This window comes from Pleurodeles waltl, chromosome 3_1 (assembly GCF_031143425.1).
Source record: "Pleurodeles waltl isolate 20211129_DDA chromosome 3_1, aPleWal1.hap1.20221129, whole genome shotgun sequence".
NCBI classification, from domain to species: Eukaryota; Metazoa; Chordata; class Amphibia; order Caudata; family Salamandridae; genus Pleurodeles; species Pleurodeles waltl.
Genome location: NC_090440.1, coordinates 541401348 through 541420453, shown reverse-complemented (window position 1 = coordinate 541420453; position 19106 = coordinate 541401348). Strand labels below are relative to the sequence as shown.

General features: G+C 42.5%; 1 protein-coding gene across 1 annotated transcript in view; it reads right to left on the bottom strand.

Annotated features, from left to right (window-relative positions):
* Positions 1–19106, bottom strand: part of AAGAB (alpha and gamma adaptin binding protein) — a 171177-nt gene that overhangs the window by 125056 nt on the left and 27015 nt on the right. The window contains exon 3 of the mRNA XM_069222868.1: positions 8538–8634. Coding sequence (XP_069078969.1) covers positions 8538–8634 — 97 coding nt within the window. The remainder of the gene's footprint in view (positions 1–8537; positions 8635–19106) is intronic.

The following is a 19106-nucleotide window of genomic DNA, read 5'->3' as shown; positions in this document are numbered from 1 at the left end:
TATGGGTGTGTAAATTGAGTTACAAGCTCAAATTCATATCCCACTTTTGTAAACAAGCCATTTACACAAGTAAGTTAAACCTCCAGGTGCAAATATGACTGTGAATTGGACAATGAGTGCTATGGGGGCACATAACCCAACTTCCTGGTTCCCGGGAAATCATTTGACAAGTAAATCTCATGGTGCCCAATTAGGTGCAGGGGGAAAAGGTTTGCATTAAAAATATACCTACAGACCAGGATATGGACATTCATCCAGCCAAGGGTGGCCAATGTCCACGTCATTGTTGTGGCACTGGATACCACAGTTGTGGTGCCTTGTGTTATATCACACTGATGTTTAGTCCCCTTTCAGGTTTTTACATAGTTTGGTTGTGTGGCACAGCCACAAATGAGAAATCACACAGAACTTTTCCAGCTGGAAAGCAGCTCTGTATGCACAGAAATATCAAATACATTATTCTGAGACATGGTGAGCCACATTTTTAGCCTGTCTGTGGCATCACAGGCTGCGACAAATCATGTGAGAATTAATTTGGCTCAGCTATTCAATGGACGTTCTGTTGGAACAGCTGGGCCAGAGAGCAGTGCAATTTTCTGTCCCTCGGGCAAAATAAAACTGTGCCAGTGGTGCAGTCCCTATATAGGTTTTTACGGTAAATTGGCAATAATTTCACCTAACCACTAGGTGACTCAATAAGGCACCTTCCTTACACCACAGGGCTTGGTTAGACCATATACCCTCTGAAGGAGAACTTGTGCATTCCCAAATGCAACAAATATAAAGCATTAGTGTATTTCTGGTGAGAATAAGCTAAGACAGTTATGTCCCTCTCAGTCAGTGACTCAGCTCTGACCTCTCTTAAAGTCAAAGAAAGTGTCCAAAAATAGTCTGGTTACATGGCAGGAATATTTGCGTGCAATGAAGATGTCGTGAACCGCTGCTCTGAAACAGATCAATGTTGTGGTGATGCTGAGAGCGGATGTGTCCAAGTCTGTGAAGCATAAATAGATGCTGCGCCAGTCACAAATCCTCAGTGCCTCAAGTCATAAATATGAATCATGTATTACTTTAGAGAAAATATTAACTCCTGTATTGGAAACCTAGACTGCATCATGCATACGTAGTGCAGTTGTAAAGATGCATTCCTCTTCATAACCCCATCATACAACTAACACATTAACAATAATAATAAAATGATAATGATCATTTATGTAGCCCACATTAAGCATGCAGTGTCTCCTCTTGGTGCATGTCAAGAGGAAGGGCCACTGGAAGGATGCAGTTCTGTGATTGTTATATTCTGAAGAGAGACAGATCCTTTGTAGTGGTCATCTGATCACTTTTTAGCTGCTGACTCTTGAGGTCATGCATTAAACTGGTACTAATAAGAAGAAATCTTTGCTCAGGCTATATTAATGTGTGTTAAATGACATGCGCCGCCTCAACAGCCTGTGATTCTAGGCAACTCACTCCCCTTGCTACCAAAAATGAATGTGTTCTTGTTCAATGTAACCGGTGCTCATGTAAAGCACTATAATACCTTTGTATTGAGTTCACGCTAACTGAACTCTCTTTGAAGAGACCCAATTTACAGCCAAAGGCTAAATGTTTTTTGCTATCAAGCTTGAGGCTGTGAAGTGCTTGGGTCTGGAGTCACGACTCCTTTTCCACCATTTTGGAGACATCTTTTGCCATCTTCTTGCTAGAACTAACCTATGTGCTTGATTGCTGGACCTCTGAAAGTTATCAAGAGCACGTGCTATCTCCTATTGTTAAGCTCAACTCAAGTCAGATGGTTGATGCACACACAGCAGAGGTCATGACCGAGCGAGTATGTCACAGATTACAATCCTGACATAGGTTTTTCACCTCTTCATCTCTGCAAGGTTGAAGCAAATGAATGATAGCAATTTTGTTCATAATGGCACCTGCTTTGCAGTGCTATGAAATGGCAGAACCTGTATTACCAAGCGCTATATATATATAAAAAAAATTATATACATATATATTTCCAGACCGCCCCAAAACGCATCAGGCAAAGAGCCTTAGAGGAGAGGATTTGGCGTAAGGGCCAGAGCTGCCGACTTTGGAGCTGGGGAACACAGTTTGAGTCTTGGCGCCAGCTCACCATCTTGCGATTCTGGGCAAATCACTTAATCTCCCTTTGCTACCAAAAATGAATGTCTTCTTGTGTAATGTGACCAGTGCCCATGTAAAGTGCTGTAATACCTTTGTACTGAGTTTGCGCTTTATAAAACTACAAAAAATAAAGCGCACCAATACCTTTCGTGTCGAGTTTGCGCTACATGAAACTTCAAAAAAAGAAAAAAGAAAAAGACCCCGCAGACATTGCAAAGAAACCGCAAGAGCCCCGAAAACAAGGGAGAGAAAGAAACAAAATAGCGCCATGAGTGCGAAGCGGCGAGGCCAAAGAAATAAATTGTGCGCCACACTAAGGCACATGGCCAATCGTGCAATAATCCATGTAAGTCTCCAGGGTGGTAACAAAACAACCTCAAGGCAGGACAAACAAAGCATTTACCAATGACATAAAGGGATTTTTTTAAAAGCAGGCCCAGGAACGAATTAAAGTGATGGGCGTGGTTAAAGCCCACAGACTAGATTACAACATGTCAAGAAGAACAGCACTTGCACGCTGCTAGGCTCGACCTAAAAATACGCTACTGATTGGAAGTGATGACTGTAAGCTCTGCCCTAGTGGTCTGTCAATGACACAAGGCTGCAACACAGTAATGGTCGCCCTGCCCTATACATGGGCAAGGAATATGTTAAATGACCCCATATACATGGAAAAAAGTTCCCTGCGCATTGGAGCTAATAACTCTTTGTTCAGAGACAATAGAGAAATAGAGACAACACACTAAATGACAACCACAATCTCTTAAACCACTGTAGTAGCATTATCCTGGTCGTTATACTAGAGTCTCTCTGTCATTTTCTAGTTAGAATGGTTATTCCCCATTCAATACTGTAGGCGACTCCCAGGAGCAGCCCATGCTAGCCCACATGTGACAAAGCCTAGGTTTGGCCTCATGAGTCAACTTCAACAGCGCTACCCACTAAGTCTCTGCAAGTCCCCAACAGGCCTGCCTGCCCTGTAAACCTTACCTGACACGGTGGCAGCCAGCTAGCGCAGGAGGACCAGGGCGCATCTTTGTGGCTCTGGTCTCCCAATGCTGAGGGTCCACGACCTCTTACAGTCCTTGCCTGATGGCGCATAAGGCTCCTTTATGCACCTGATGGCCTGGGTCAGTAGCGGATGCCCACTTCTGTGACTACTCACAACTGGTAAGTGCTTCTTACAGAAGCCTGGGCATTGATATTGAGGGCAATGGCCCTTACTTTATGGGCCACCTCCTGGTCTAGGGGGGATATTGACTGGCTCTGCAGAAGGGTGATGACCCTTACTTCACAGTGGCCCCACCTAGCTAACAGGGGTCGCAGACTTTGTCTGTGCAGTGGTCCCAACTAGGCCGGGCATCTCACTCTTAGTTCACCGGGATCCACTCTGCAGCATCCCCACTGAGCCTAGCTCCCTCCAGGTGCTCCCTCCTCCTCACAGGGTCTACTGCCTTGGCAGGCAGGAGGCTGGTGCTCCACAGTCAGGGCAAGTGGTCTTGACTTTCTGGGTGATGGTCCCTCACCCACAGTCACAACTGACAGACCTGGGTCCCTGGTCCTGGTTCAAGAAGCTAGAATAGTGGGGATCTTCTCACCTGTTAGCAAGTTCTGTTAACTTGTGGGTCTCATGCTCCCACCTCTATTGCCCAACTCCAGACCCAAATGAGATTTACTGACTGATCTTTTGAAAGTCAGGCTGTGGATGCCAGTTCCTTTGAAGTGCTCTCTCCTCTTGGCTGCACTTTGTCAAAGGGAGAGACTTCCACTGCACAAGTGGCTCCGATTCTGACTGACCCACAACAAAGGCCAATGAAGCAACCAGGAATCACAACTGGATTTCACCCTCCACTGAAATGCTCTTCATAAAGTATTAAAGGCCTAAGCCCTTCTCTCTATAAAGATGTCCTGGTCTTCAGTCCGAAACTCATCAGTCTAACTAGCTCCCTGAAAAATAAGCCCAGGCCCCAGTGACCAGTAACTGTTCCTGGAATCAAAAAGACGTTTAATGTGCACAGAGGATGTACGGCTCCCCATCCTTCAGTCTGCGCTCCCATTCCAACCCTCAGGAATGTCAGCAATACACATCTCATGTCTGGGGGTTGCAGGCCTCACCTCTCGTAGCCTCCAGGACCTGTGCTTCCAAACTGAAACTCAGAGGCCCCGATGTTATGTACCATCTACAGGTGCACCTACACATCCCAGCACACACATGCAGGCATCACATACTGTCCGACGCTACACACAATCCATGCAGGTAAGATGTAAGTTAAATATACAGCCACAGAACTTTACATGCGTGGGCAGGAAGGCACCAACGTGATATATGTAAAAAGGCCTGTTCCCACTAATACTCACTATGAAACACAAAACAGGTAAGCTGCCACCATTGTGCTTATGTCATTTAACTATTGGTAAGGGCAGTAGGCCTATAGCACTCCAAGGTTAGAGCTTGGTGCTCCCTTCCCATGTGACAGGCCTAGGTCATGGCACACATAAACAATCAATGTCTGCACATGTCCAAAAATCATTACCAGGGAATAAGATATCCATGCAGCTGGGGTACTCATGGCAGGAGTGTACATCCATCATCATGCAGGAGACGTCACTGTCCAAACAGTGTGTGCATGCGTCATAATGCAAACGTGTGCCTCTTTTTTTATTTACACATAAGAGATGGATCAGTAAATTAAGGAGAAAAAATGAAATTTAAGTGCAGAGAAAATGTTTTTCTAAAGTGAAGGGGTCGGAAGCAACTTGCTTCGTATGATTCTTTAAAAAAAACAAGGACTTCGTGGCTGGGGCAGGAGTGAGAGGGGACAGTTCAACAGTGAAGTGGGTGGAGTGGGAGGTGGGAATAAATAAAGTGAAAATAAAGCTGGATGGGGGAGGAGGGGAAGTGCAGCACGAGAGAGAGCAGAACAGAAGGTTGGGGACAAGCACAGGAAGGAGAGCACTAGAAAACACATGCACTCTCATAGTGCTTAAACAAGAAGAAAAAAAGTAACTCCCTATAAGTGAGAAGTGGAAAGATGCAAATCAGCCGACCAAAGTATGGTAAAGAGGCCATGCTCCAGGGGAGGGACAGTCAGAAGAGGGGTAAGGAAAACCAATGCATGCCAATGAACTCTAAGCTCAGTGTAAGTTCGTGGTAAGCCCACAATTGGCCTTTATCAACCAGACAGCTTGTGCTGTCTGCTAGGCAAGACCTAAAAAGCCTAACGAATCCATCATTACAGCCAACAACCTCTGCCAATTTCTCAACACTTGGCTAAGTTTGTTCTTACAACCTTAGAAAATATTTGAAATTCGTGTCAACATTGATAAAGGGCACGACAGAACTCTTACATCGTAAGAAACATGCTAAAGCAAGACAATATTTTCTTTACTTGGAACATTACCAACTTGAATGGAAGTTTATGACACACAGAAGAATTACTAACTATTTTGGAGATGATGCAAGAACATCAAGACATTACAATTGCAACAAATATGATATTGGGATTCATCCAACAAGCTATCTAATGTTTATTTCAATTTCAGCCACACAAGGTACCTACAAACAACAGGTAGGGCATTTGGGCGCAATGCAGTCTATGAATTTGCAAACACTGTTATGCACTACTTCAGAAAGGAACACATTTCAAACGACCTTTTATGGAAATCAAAAAATGTAAATGATGACTGGTTATTGGTGAGATCCTTTAATTGTGTCAAGGCACCAATGATTTCATGAACAGTTTATAAACACACAAACAATAACATTTGAGGTGAATGAAGTAACACTAGAAGTAGCAAGTTTTTATTCTTGGTCTTTGATCAAAAATATGCATGTGTAGCATGGAAAATATATGCATGTACCATATTCGTAAAGAGGTAATGCTTGAATAATTCGAGAAACGAGTAGAGAAAGAATATCCTTATAGAAGCTAAGCAAGGAAGCTAAGGAGTCCTTACAGATGTCGCTCATGTCCCAAAACAAAAGAAACGTGTCCTACTGTACACGCAGCAGTCAGGTCGAACACACAAACTGATCTCCAACAATGAAAAATATTACAAGATCAACAAAATCTATACTGACTTGCCAAAAAAGACCATTAATGCTGTCCATCATAACACAGAACATATCAGACATTTTAGTTGAAGCGCATAGAAAGCATTTCCCTGCGCAAGTATCAACTCCAAGAACTGGTATCTGCCTGTGCTTTAATTCTATACATTGCAAGTGGATTATCAACGGAGCATTAATACACCAACGAAACAGGGAGAAAAAAAGATTTGCATTCAAAACTGTGCAACATTTGATACACTCAATGTTGTCCACATAACAAAAGGCCTGTGTAGCGTGGTGTGTTAGCCAAACTTCACAAAAAATAAAAACACAAATTCGTAAACAGAAGTCAAACGCATGGAATACAAACGTGAAATTAAGATTAGCCAAACACTGGAGGGACTTTGGTGATCAAATCACAGAAATATTAAAAAGCCCCACACGGGGAAACAATATTAGGCAGTAATTACTTCAAAGTGAAATATTTATGTATGCAATCAACAAACGACTTAAATGAAGATCAAGATTGGTGCTGCTGGATAAGAAACAAAGTGGGTGGTTGGTGTTAGATTGAATTACGCCTTATGTGTACAGGCTGAGATGAAATACATCCTTAAGAAATCCTTCTCTGTAAGTACCTTCTTCCACTTTCTACAAACTGGATGAGATGAGCTTCTCAGACAAGAATGGCATGGACGCAGGAGGTCGAGACTGAACTCAGTGGAGAGACATGCTATGAGCTATAAATGGTCAAACAACCCAAATGAGACTTTGGAGTTAATAGTTTTGGATCTATTATCGCAGCAGTTGAAAGTTCTAAAACTATAACGATGAATATTTGACTTAATTGAAATGCAAAACGATGAAGGAATCTCTACATCTTTAAAATAACATGTGCTAGAATCTTGCATTTATGAATTTTAAATAACCTATAAACATTAATTCACACTGAGGGTGTTCCAATTTTTCGTTTTCAGGGAACATAAATATTACAACTGTGGATAACGAGCATACACAGAAATGTGAAGAAATATCAAATAAATGTATTTAAGTTGAAACACTATATTGAAGTATCTGAATAAATTGGAACACGAATTTTGTTTTCAATTCCACAAATAGCTGTATGCTCTTTTCTGGGGAAGACTAACCCGGTTATGTTTATCACATACATTAAAAGGCTAGAACTGCATAGCTCTTGTTAAACAGCAAATGGCACACCCAGAGCAAGAGTACAGGTGTTTACTACATTCTCATTTCTCTGCTACAATTGCCACCTATTCCTTCTAGCTCAGTGGTTCTTAACCTTTTGACGTTTGTGGGCCCCCACTTAATCATTACTAAAACCTTGGGATCCCCACTAAATCATTATTGGAATTCGGGACACTCATACAGCCATTACTGGAAGCTGAGGACCCCGGCCTAAGCATCGGCGCAAGATTCGAACCACAAAAAATACACAAAAATGCAGAAACAAGCATTCATCAAGCATATACACAAAAGATAAAACAGTGCATTTAATTCACAAAAATATATTTAAATAAAATCAAAATGTAAATTTTTATGTGAAAGTTCGAGCTTTTCTAAATTCAATTGAGGCCACTTACTGTCCATGCTACATTTTGTTTGATGCACTAGCACTGCTCTCACAAAACAATCGGAGGATACTAACTTTATTTTTGACTCCAATTTCAATTCCTCCCCACTTACAGCATGTTTTAAAATGTTCACTTTTACATTTTGCTACTTTATTTATATACACTTTGCTAATATGTTAAAATTATTTAATTTTCTAAGCAGTTGGAGACCCCCTAAGTAGGTTTAACAGAGCCCCTAAAGGTCTCCAGACCACAGGTTAAAAATAATTGTTCTAGCTGATAGCTCTACACCCAAGCTAAGTAACCATGTACTTTGAGTGTGCTCATTAGAGAGGACAACAGTTCGATTTCAGGTTCCTTTTGCCACCTCTCAAAAGACTACTGTAGGAGAAAGTTGAGGCAGGCAGAGATCTACTGCACATGCATAAAATGTTTCAGCTCAAGCTTGTGTTTTGATATTGAAAAATGCATCACTTTATTGCCCTACCTATTTCATGTTGCTGCCAATAAGACACAAAACAATTTTTGGAGATGAGTGCATGCCTGCATATAGGTACCACCACACACTGTTTTGAGTTGAACTAACTGCCTCGGTCTACTTGCTCCCAATTCAATATTAATTTATCCATATCAAGCCAATAGCTTCGAGCCATGGCAGGGAGTGGATAGATAGGGAAGATTAAGGTAATGAGAATGTTTATGATGGGGTTGACCGGCGCACCAGTTTTAGATCCATGAGAAAATCATACCATTCTCACATGCTCTGTCGCAGACCAGGATCATGACGTCAGGTAACCAATCCTCGGTCAGCGGAAGCCAGGTGGAGACACTGTCCAGTCCACATTTCTGAAGGGAGGAAGGAAGGAAATAAAGGTTAGGTCGCTAGTTGGCTTTCTTTTTCATATTGGTTATTACTATTCAAAATGAGCAGACCAGACAGCAGGGTCCTTCGCATACCCTGCCAGGCAAATGGCTGCTGTATTCATACACACAAAGGCCAGTACGGGCAACCCCTGCGTTTAACTCTTGCCTTTGTGCATCTCTTTATTCAACTCTCAATATTGCCATATTAAACAATGGAAACCAAGCATGAAGGAGGTACGAACGTTTGGTGGTCTTTGTGTAAAGACCATTTCTATTCCTAGCATGCTGATAACTTTCCCAAACAGACCTTAAGCACAGAGGGAGAAGAGCTCGAACTGGTCTGGTGCAGGACGAAGTCCTAGGTGCAAAGGATGGAAGTCTCACACTCCTTAAAATAAACCTTCTTGGTGGCATACAGCAACAATCAGGACTGCTTTACCTGTGCCTGGTCCATGTCTTGCCTTCCCTCTCAAAGGGACAAGGCAAGTATTTGAACTCAAGCTTAAATAAGAGACACTTGCGCACTATGCTCAGGAGCACATAGTGTGTGTGACATGGAAGAGGGGGCGGGCTGCAGATGGCATTTCAAAGACATTGATGGCAACCAATAACTGGATCCGGACATGCAAGGTACGCTGAGATTACACTGGTTCTCTTGCTGAGTGTTCTAGAAACGACCTACATGTGCTAAGAAGGTATTTAATGATGCGTGATCGCCTTTTTTTGGATTGGTGACTTCTGTACCGGATTATGCATCAGAGGCCTGGAAAAGGCTATTCTAGTCTAGTCAATGAGCAAAGGACTCCAAATAATGTGCGATTAATTTAGTACTCACTTCAGTAGCAATAGTTAAGGGCAAATGCCCAGCGCCCCTAGCTCCAGCAGCAATAAATTAAACAAATTCTTGAAAGAAAGTGACAAGCCCTTGGGTGGGATAATGGTTCTGTGGTCGAGGCAAGTTACATTAAGGATACTGGATTGACATAAGTAATGTTTAAACTCTCCCTCTACAGTTAACATGAGTATGAATTCATGATGAACACAGAAAAGCTGCTCTCCTCTAACTTTACCTAAATATGGAATTATTTATTGGTTTGTGTGTGTTGTCACTTCAAATCCCCCCGCCCTCATCAGTAAAAAGGTGGGACTTCTTGCTGCAAAACAGAGTGTTCTCTAGTTGATGGACTCCAAGGCCTCTGCAGAGTGATGGAGCTGGAGATTAAATAGACACTTTACATATTTATAGCAGGGCTTCGAATTGTATTCCACTAACTAATCACACTGCGCAAATGAAAATCATTCAGCAATAACAACACACAATAGCGCACAAAGGGGGTCATTCTGACCCCGCCAGGGTCGGCGGGAGCACCGCCGACAGGCCGACGGTGCCCCGCAGGGCATTCTGACCGCGGCGCTTCGGCCGCGGTCAGAAGAGGCAAACCGGCGGTCTCCCGCCGGTTTACCGCTGCCCTTAGAATCCCCCATGGCGGCGCAGCTTGCTGCGCCGCCATGGGGGATTCTGACACCCCCTACTGCCATCCTGTTCCTGGCGGTTCGCCCGCCAGGAACAGGATGGCGGTAGGGGGTGCCGCGGGGCCCCTGGGGGCCCCTGCCGTGCCCATGCCAATGGCATGGGCACGGCAGGGGCCCCCGTAAGAGGGCCCCGCAAAGTATTTCAGTGTCTGCTAAGCAGACACTGAAATACGCGACGGGTGCAAACTGCACCCGTCGCACCCCTGCAACTACGCCGGCTCAATTCTGAGCCGGCGTCCTCGTTGCAGGGGCATTTCCTCTGGGCCGGCGGGCGCTCTTTTGGAGAGCGCCCGCCAGCCCAGAGGAAATGTCTAAATGGCTGCCGCGGTCTTTTGACCGCGGTGCGGTCATTCAGCGGTGGTAGCTTGGCGGGCGGCTCCTGCCGCCCGCCAACATTAGAATCAGGCCCAAACATTTCTGACAGATATATATATATGTATATATATACATACACACACAGACACACAAAAACCTGCTGAATTAAAATGTCGACGCAAACATGACATTTTAAAATTCATTTGGAAACAACAGAGCGCTTCACGAACAAAACCTTTGCGGTTGCAAAGCCTGTGAGTGACCAAAAAATCTGACTTTGAGGTCGGTAGGAGTCAAAATAGTGCCAGAGATCCGACAGGAGTATGGGTAAAGAAGGCAGCGGTCCAAACGCTGCGAGCTCCATTTATCACTGAAAACTAGAACAGTTTTACCGCATATTCAGACAGCGCCTCTCCGTCCGAAGTAACATAAGTTTTATATAAACAGGTCCTCCTCTTATATTCCCTCCGATTTACAAACAAAATGAGAGCTCTACCCGTGGCTCGTTAACATCATGAAAAGCAGAAAGCAGCAATTCACTTACCTACAACCTACCCTGTTGCCCTGTTCCATTGCTCGGCTTAGAGCCCAAGCAGAGGAAGTCATATGGGTTTCCCAGCAGCTTTACGGATTCTTTGAAAGATCAACTGGCAACAAGGGGCACTAACTGTGCCAAGAAATGAAGAATGGACATTTCTTAGTCAGCACCTGCCCCTTCGGATCCAATGAACACCAGGTACCACATAGGTTTACTTGATGAGATTAGGGACACTACCAAAACAATATATTGTCCGTCAGCAGGTCATTCAAGTCCTGAGGCTGTGTTCTCCTGGTCCCTTTGCAGAAGAGCTGTGGAAGCTTAGTTGAGATCCCATGACAAGTATCTGCATACCCGTTCAGGGTCCTTTCATTATACTGAGCTGATGCCTTCCACTCAAAGAGAACAACAGGAGGATATTATGGTACATGAGAGCTTTAAACCAACTTCCCGAAAGACTCATTTAACGGGCAAGGGGGAACTAGATGTTAGTGAATAAGTACCTTGTGCACATTTGGGAGAGAAACAGCATGACAGAAATGCCTACATAGAGAAGGGGGCGCACAGGAATCTTTCAGCTCATGGACTCCCAGCACGACTCGCCATTGCCACTGCTCTGCTGTGACCGAGTCGCTCGGCATATGTCTCGGCATTGGAACAGACTCTTTGAGTATAGTCAGGAAGTCAAGGGGGTATCTTTTTCAGATTAAGGAGCTCATCTCGACAGCAGTAAGGTTTTCACATCAGTCTTCTGGAGCTGATAGCAAGCTTTGTAAATCTGAAATCAGTTCTTCCCTCTGTGAGGAGAAAGATTGTCCAGATTTACACATCCAATAACAACAATGTTGAAAAGGCATGGAAGGACAAAGTCTTGCCACATAGGGCAGGCATGCCCTGAAGATCTGATAATGAGCCATACTCCACAGCGTCAACCAATATGTAACAGTTTTAGCAGTTGTAATGGGCCATGAGGATCCCTAAGAATTAAGCATTGTTAAGGAGTACTATTTGATAGTTATTTATCTGGTCCCACGAGTACCATTCCCTCAATCTAAAAATATTAGGCTTTTTTTTGTTTGTGTTTTTTTTTTTAAATCAAAGATGTGTAATTGGCTTCTTTTGGAAACTATGCAGCTGGTTTTGGAACCATCAAAATAAAAGGCTTTTAAATAACTTATTTAACTGACTAAAACAAAACTGAGGGACTAAGACCAGTCTAATTGTAAACAATTCCAGCAGTACAATCTCCTCCGATGGTAAATCAATTTGAGCTTCTGAAGTAATCAGAGATAGGGAACACCTCTCTAGAACATTAGGACATGTCTTTATTTGGCCTGGGCGAAATTTCAATTACACTGGCATAGTGTGTGTAATTTTGCATTACACTTGTTATGCATTTTACGCACAATTCCTGAAATTATGCCAACAGGTCATGGTGTGTAATGACTCCACAGCAAAATTATAATTTGAGAGCGCGGGAACAAAGCAAATGGCCAGAATGCGAGCAGCTGTCGATACAATTTTTTTGTGTGGATTTATTTGCATGGAATATGTCCCCACGGCCAAAACTGACATGAGGACATATTCTGTGTTAAAATACAGTAATAAATGTCAAATTTACATTTTGCATATTCACACACTGTTTTCTTGAAATTCTCCATAATTAATCAAAAGCAAATTATATGAATTTCACAAATCCCTGATCTTCATATGTGCCTATCAAGAAAGACCAAATAATTTTCACATCTCTGTCCACGTCCCATGCACACAATATTTGCCTTGGAAAGGGCAGTGTCACTTTGTGGAAAAGAAAACAATTACAAATTGTTTTGTTCCAAATAATTCTACGGCTAATGGTATCTAATTTGTATATGGTACCTCTTTGCAACACTCTGGATGAAACGCATTTATTTAACTCTTCCCTCCAATGCGACCAAACGGTAGAGTTTTATGAGAATAATACTTTTTGCACTCTGATTCAGGCAGCTAATGGTCGAGGTCTCTGGAACAGACTAATTTAATTAGGAACATCGTCTTCTGTTGCACTGAATGTAGTATTGTTTTTAAATGATATGCTTTGCTTAATTGCTCATCTGGGGACGTGGGAACTGTTTTCCATTTTATGCTATTTTGTACCAAATCATGGTTGGCACGGAGACTATATCTTCATAATTTTTTAAAATTCCAAATTATAAAACAACATTGGGATGCAAAGTTATTATGCCATTGTTAGGACTCTTAAGCCTTTTACCCCAGCAGACCCTAGACTCCCATTATGGCAGCAAAAAAAGGCTAAAAAAATCAGGCTTGTTGTTGACCTGGTTCTATTGTTGGTCATGAGGCTTTGGAGAGGCAGGCTGAATTATGTTTATTGTTTTATACTGCTCTGACTTGTGGCATTTTCAGGTTGAGCTTAAGGGTTCGACCTTCTGTATACTTTTAGTATACTTCTTATGGATTAAAGCAATTTCATTTGTTGGTTGCAGTGTCCTTTAAAAATTCTAGCTCGCTAGTAGTCAGTTCTGCCTTTTTCTCCCTCCTTTTTCTGTTTCAGAGCAGTGACCAACTACTCTATTATTCCACTTTGGTTTCTTTACCTGTTGCTGTGACAGACTATTTTTGTTATTTCTTTGGTGCTCCCCTTTCACTGTGGGTGTTTTAGGCTGGCAGTTGCCTGCCTTTTATTGCAGCATTCTGTTCCTCCCATGTCACTGACATTTGTTTTGGCTTTATTTTAGTGCTGTCCTCGTTTACCTCTGGGTCCTAAAATAAGCTTATTTTAGAAAAGAAACACTCAGTCGTTTAACTCACTGCTCACAAAAGCCACAATATATCCTTTCTGGTAGAATGTAGATAAACCTGAAAACAATGATGTGAAACTTGCTTAACCTCACATTGCATCTGGAGTCTCTCTTTCTGGGCCCCCTCCCTGCCAGCATTCACATCACACACAGGGTATTGCTTATCTCCTTAATTGGGGCCATAAATCTTCTCAGGCAACCCTGCTCGTTGAAATGGGAGGCAAGAATGCATGCATGACTTTCTTTTCAGTAAAAATAAAATACTTTTCCAGCCTTATTTTCCAATTAATGTTCAGATGGTTACACAACTGGGGATAGTGCAGTCATCTTTTTATCTCTCTTCAAGGGCTTGGGATTTCTGGTGTCAGTAGCCGCCAGTGACCACCAAGACATGGCAGGAAAAGACGAAATTATGAGACACAGTTGACCAATTTATGTGGTCAAAAGTTTCATTCTGAATTTACAATGCCAACAGCTCTAACTTTAGAAAATGCTTGTTATAATCTGCACATAAAGAAGTGATCAACTGAATTTCAAAGGATTAGTATTTACAGCTTTTAGAAGCTGTGTTTACATTGCGCAACTTTTTTTGCAATTTGAAGAGTGATTTTTCAATCCTCTATTGTCACTGAAATTGAAAGCTACGTTCATGAGAAGTCAGAGTACACGCACAATAATCTGTCAGAATTACCTTCACATATCAAATGTGTTGTGAAAAGCCTGTGGTTCTACAAACCCATATTTCATTGGCTGCTATATTTTGGATATCTGCTAGCAGCCCTGCCAGGACCCTTTGACTAGAACCTTTTGGGCTCGCCAAACTGTAGCTTTTGCTCTGCTGAAAACTACTGGTGTAGGAAATATATATTTTTGTCCGCAAAACTTTACTAAGCCCCATTTAAAACTGCTTCATGGTTTGAAATTCGATGGGATCATTTTGTTGATTTAGGGTCCCTTTTCCAGGCAACCTGTAACTAACTTTAGTTAAAATAGCATTTACAACGTTCTAAGCTCGTACAAGTGGACTTTCTGTAGCATTCTTCTAGACCAATCAGTCGGTATATCACTAGTATATCGCTAGTACGCTAGTAATATGAATGTATATACATAAAAAGAACCACAGATTGCTGTAAATTATCTGTAAGATGTACCTGCACATCTCAACCTCATGATATGTTATTTACTGCAAGAGACAGTCAAATGTTCTTTTTTTTTTTAACACATTTATTCCTGCCAGTTTCAAAGCCTCTTGTCCTCAGTTGAATCTGGTTAAATGAACAGACCTTGTGATGAGATATATATATATACATATATATATATATATATATATATACATACATACACATATACATACATATATACACCCTACTGCTGATAGCCATTAGGCAGTTATAGTTAGGACGTAGTTTCCATAGGAAAAATAGTTTTTGTTTTGCCTATGACTTTGGTGCTGTTTGACAAATCTTCAAGAACTTTTACAAACTAATACACTAGTCACCTTAGCTACTATGTGAAAAGTTTTGGGGTGATTCGTCATGCTGGGCCCGAGAAAAAGGGGGGGTCCCAATATGTGTTTTCCCTAAGCAAATTACCATAAGGATTTTAGACACGACTACAGCCCGAACCACTGGACAGAATTACTCAAAATCTGGCAGAGGGCTAGCTCTTCGTCCAGAAAGAGCCTTTTTTAGGTCGAGCACACAAGTGCTTTGACCTGTTTTAAGTAATGTGGGCTTTTAACGAGGCCCATCTCATGGCCATCATTTTCAATTGGTCCTGGGCTTGCCTTTCAAAAATCACTTGATGTCATTGGTAAATGCTTTGCGTTTGTCCTGCCTTGAGGCTTTTTTAGTCACACCTTGCAGACTGCCCCTGAGACATGGATTATTGAGCCACTGCCAATATAATTCAGTGTGGGCAAACTATTTTTTCTTTCGTCTCTCCCCTTTGTGCTGCATGGCTCTCACAGCGCAAACAGGCACAACAGCGTGAACTCGATGGGCGGTACTGGAGCGCTGGTCACATTGTTCACAGTTACCTAATCGGAGTAATTTCTTGTGTCTTTCCCCTTAAAACACTTGAAATTGGTAAATGCATTATGTAAAATAGAAATCATCAAAGTGAAAGCGGCTCTCCCAGCACAGCGAGTGAGACAATACTATAATATTTACTGCATTTGAGAAACTCGCCCCATATTGCTTTGCAGGGCATTAGTTTTAGAATTTTATTTGCTCATAAATCAGCCTGTGGTTGTCCTAGGACAATGAGACCACCACCAAAACGTTCATCAGGACGCACTCTATATGTCATCTCTGGGTCGCCACATTAGGTTAGCGGGGTCCCCAAAATATTAACTCCTCTCACCAGTCAGTGTCTTTTTAAGCTCTCATGGCTGGAACGTTTGTTTTACAGCTGAGAGTAGTTAATGTTTTAAAGGACCTTGTTTGTAATTCTGCCTGACAGCTGTGAAAATGTGTAATGCACTATGCCTTTTAGGGTTAAATATATGGTTACAGTGCATTACTTTCTGCCATTTTTTGTGTGTTTATGCTCCCTGGGGATAATTATATAGTTACATGGCGATGTTTATTACAAATGCTATTTTCATTGTGGTGTCCTCTAGGGGCTGTTCTAAGCATTACAGTCATATCAACATACTAAAATATTCATGGCACGAAAACTCACCCCATAATGCTGTGCAGGGCATTACTTTTACAAAACATTTTTGCTCATAACTCAGCCAGTAATGGTCTTAAGACAAAGAGACCACATTCAAAACGCTCTGTCTACATCATCTCTGAGCCCCCACACTAGGTTAGTGGGGAACCCAAAATAATAACACCTCCCACCATGTAGTACCTTTTAAGCTTTCGCATGGCTAGAACTTTTGTTTTACAGCTGGAAGAAGTTTTGTTTTAAAGGCCTTGTTTGTAATTTCATTACAGTAGGCCTGCTAGCCCTAAAAACAAATCTCTAGGGGCTAAATTGAGGTGGTTACACTGTGTTACTTTCTCCTGTTTTTATTGATGGGGTTATGCCCTCTAGGGGATAACAATATGGTCACATGACCATGTTTCTTACAAATTATATTTTTGTTATGGTGCCCTCTAGGAGCTGTTTTGAGCATTACAGTCTAATGCCAAAAATGTATTTTTGATTAAGGTTTATATGATAATTGTATATGGTTTAATAATCTCCCCTGATTACAATTATGACCATGATTCAGGCCAAATTAACATTCTTATTACACTATGACTGTTTGAACACTCTTGACATGTTTGGGTGACCCTTCTAGTTTTTTATCCTCTGTGGCTGTCTTGTGTCTCTTTTTGAGGAACTGAGTTAGCGAGTCAGAAACACAATGGTGGCGTGGTGAAAGTGGTATTCTATTGGAAATAGCATGGCAGATTTAAATTAGGATGCTAAATGGCAACATTTTCATTTTTTGCAGCAGAAAGAGGAAGAAAGTAAATGGGAGTGATTTTGTTATATGCAGGGCCACTGGAATTATATGTCAGGAAAGGACAAAATTATGAGGAAAGGTTGACCAACTTATGTGGCAAGAAAAGTCCAGTTATGAATTTATAATGCTAATAGCTCTAACTCAAGCAAATGCAAGACCGTTCAGTAGTTTTGGAGCTATCAAAGGAAAAATACATTTGTATCTAGGGACGCCGACCCTTCACGGAGCAAGGGCCTTATTTGCTGTCTGCAACCTGAAAGGAAAGTTATGGCTGCCATTTTCTTTTACATATCGGCCGGGGGGGAGGGAGGTTGTGACACAAAAAAACTAACATAAGCAGTCAGGATATATGTATCCTGACCCATAGGACAGAAGGAGAGGCCCCTATGGGCAAAAAAATGCCCACATTTGTTTTTAGATGATCAGAGGATCCACCCCGGTGCTCAGCCCAGCCCCCTCATGTAAACTCGCAAAAGCTCCATGGATCAAAAAAACAATGAAAAATTCCCTACTCGCACACCAAAACCCGCTGCACACGACCAGAGGCCGTGCGCAGTGGGGGTTGGGTGTATGTGGGGGGCTGGCTGCAGGGGCCTGTGGCCAACCCCTGCAATGCACGACCAAAGGCTGGGCGTGGCAGTGGTTGTAGTAACATGCGGTAATTAGATATTACTTTATGGTTAAAAAAAACCTATAACTTCACTGAAAAAATCTAAGGTTGCAGGGACATTATAGTTAGGCCGATGGTTTAGCAAACCATAGAATTTATAGTTATACTTATCTGAAGAAACTATACCTTGTGCTGTTAGGTAACTTCAGGCACGAGTTATAGTTTCTTAAGATAATTATAACTATAACTGCTGAATTGCTATGGTTTTGTATGGGTAAAACATCAACCTAATTACAACGTCCCTGTAGCCTTTTGGATTTTCAGTGATTCGTCAAGCGGGGCAGAGAAAAATAAGGGCGAGGGGTGCCAAAACCCTTTTTCCCTATGCAATGTCTATGGCGAATAAGAAGTTTTTAAACAACTACAGCTGGAACTTCTGAATGGAATTACACCAAATATTGCAGAAAGGTAGATCTTGCTGTAGAAAGAGCACTTCTCATAATTTTGTGTAAAGCTGTTCAGTAGTTTGAGAGTTACTAAAGAAAGAAAAATATACGTATCTTATTGGCTGGTTGCAACCTGAAAGGAAAGTTGCAGCTCCTGTCCTTTTGAACAAAAACCTTAACTGTGGGATGCCGCTATATATTCTTTTGGGGACGGTTGGCGTGCGGACCCACACCACAAGACTTCAGAAGGCCCTAGGGACACCATCTCTCAGGGCTGCACTGCATTATAACATGGAGGCTGGATAACACCCCCCCCCATCCCCAGGGCATTAACAGCCTTGGGGGGGTCTCCTCCTCTGGGGTGCTACACATATTAAAAGGAGGTATGTGTTCATCTGACCCCCCTCCATGAGCCATTATCAGACGATGGAGATCCTATCCCCCGGGGCTGCAGCCTTGCAGGCTGGAAACTGTAGTGGCTCTGGAAGGGGGGAAGGGAGAGTAACATTGCTGCTACTGGACCACTAGACAGCTCGTGGAGTGAGCCCAATGCCCCCATCCCAAAAAAAAACAGCATTGGTCCTGGGTAAAGGGGAGCTCGAGGACGTTACGTGGCCCAGAGAAGGGGGATGCGTGGCCCCTCTCCTTTCAAAAAGAAACAGGCCTCAGAGGATGGGGTCCCAGGGGCCTATAGTAGGCTCTGTGAGGGGTGAACAGCCCCACCCCTATTAACAAAAAAATAGGAATT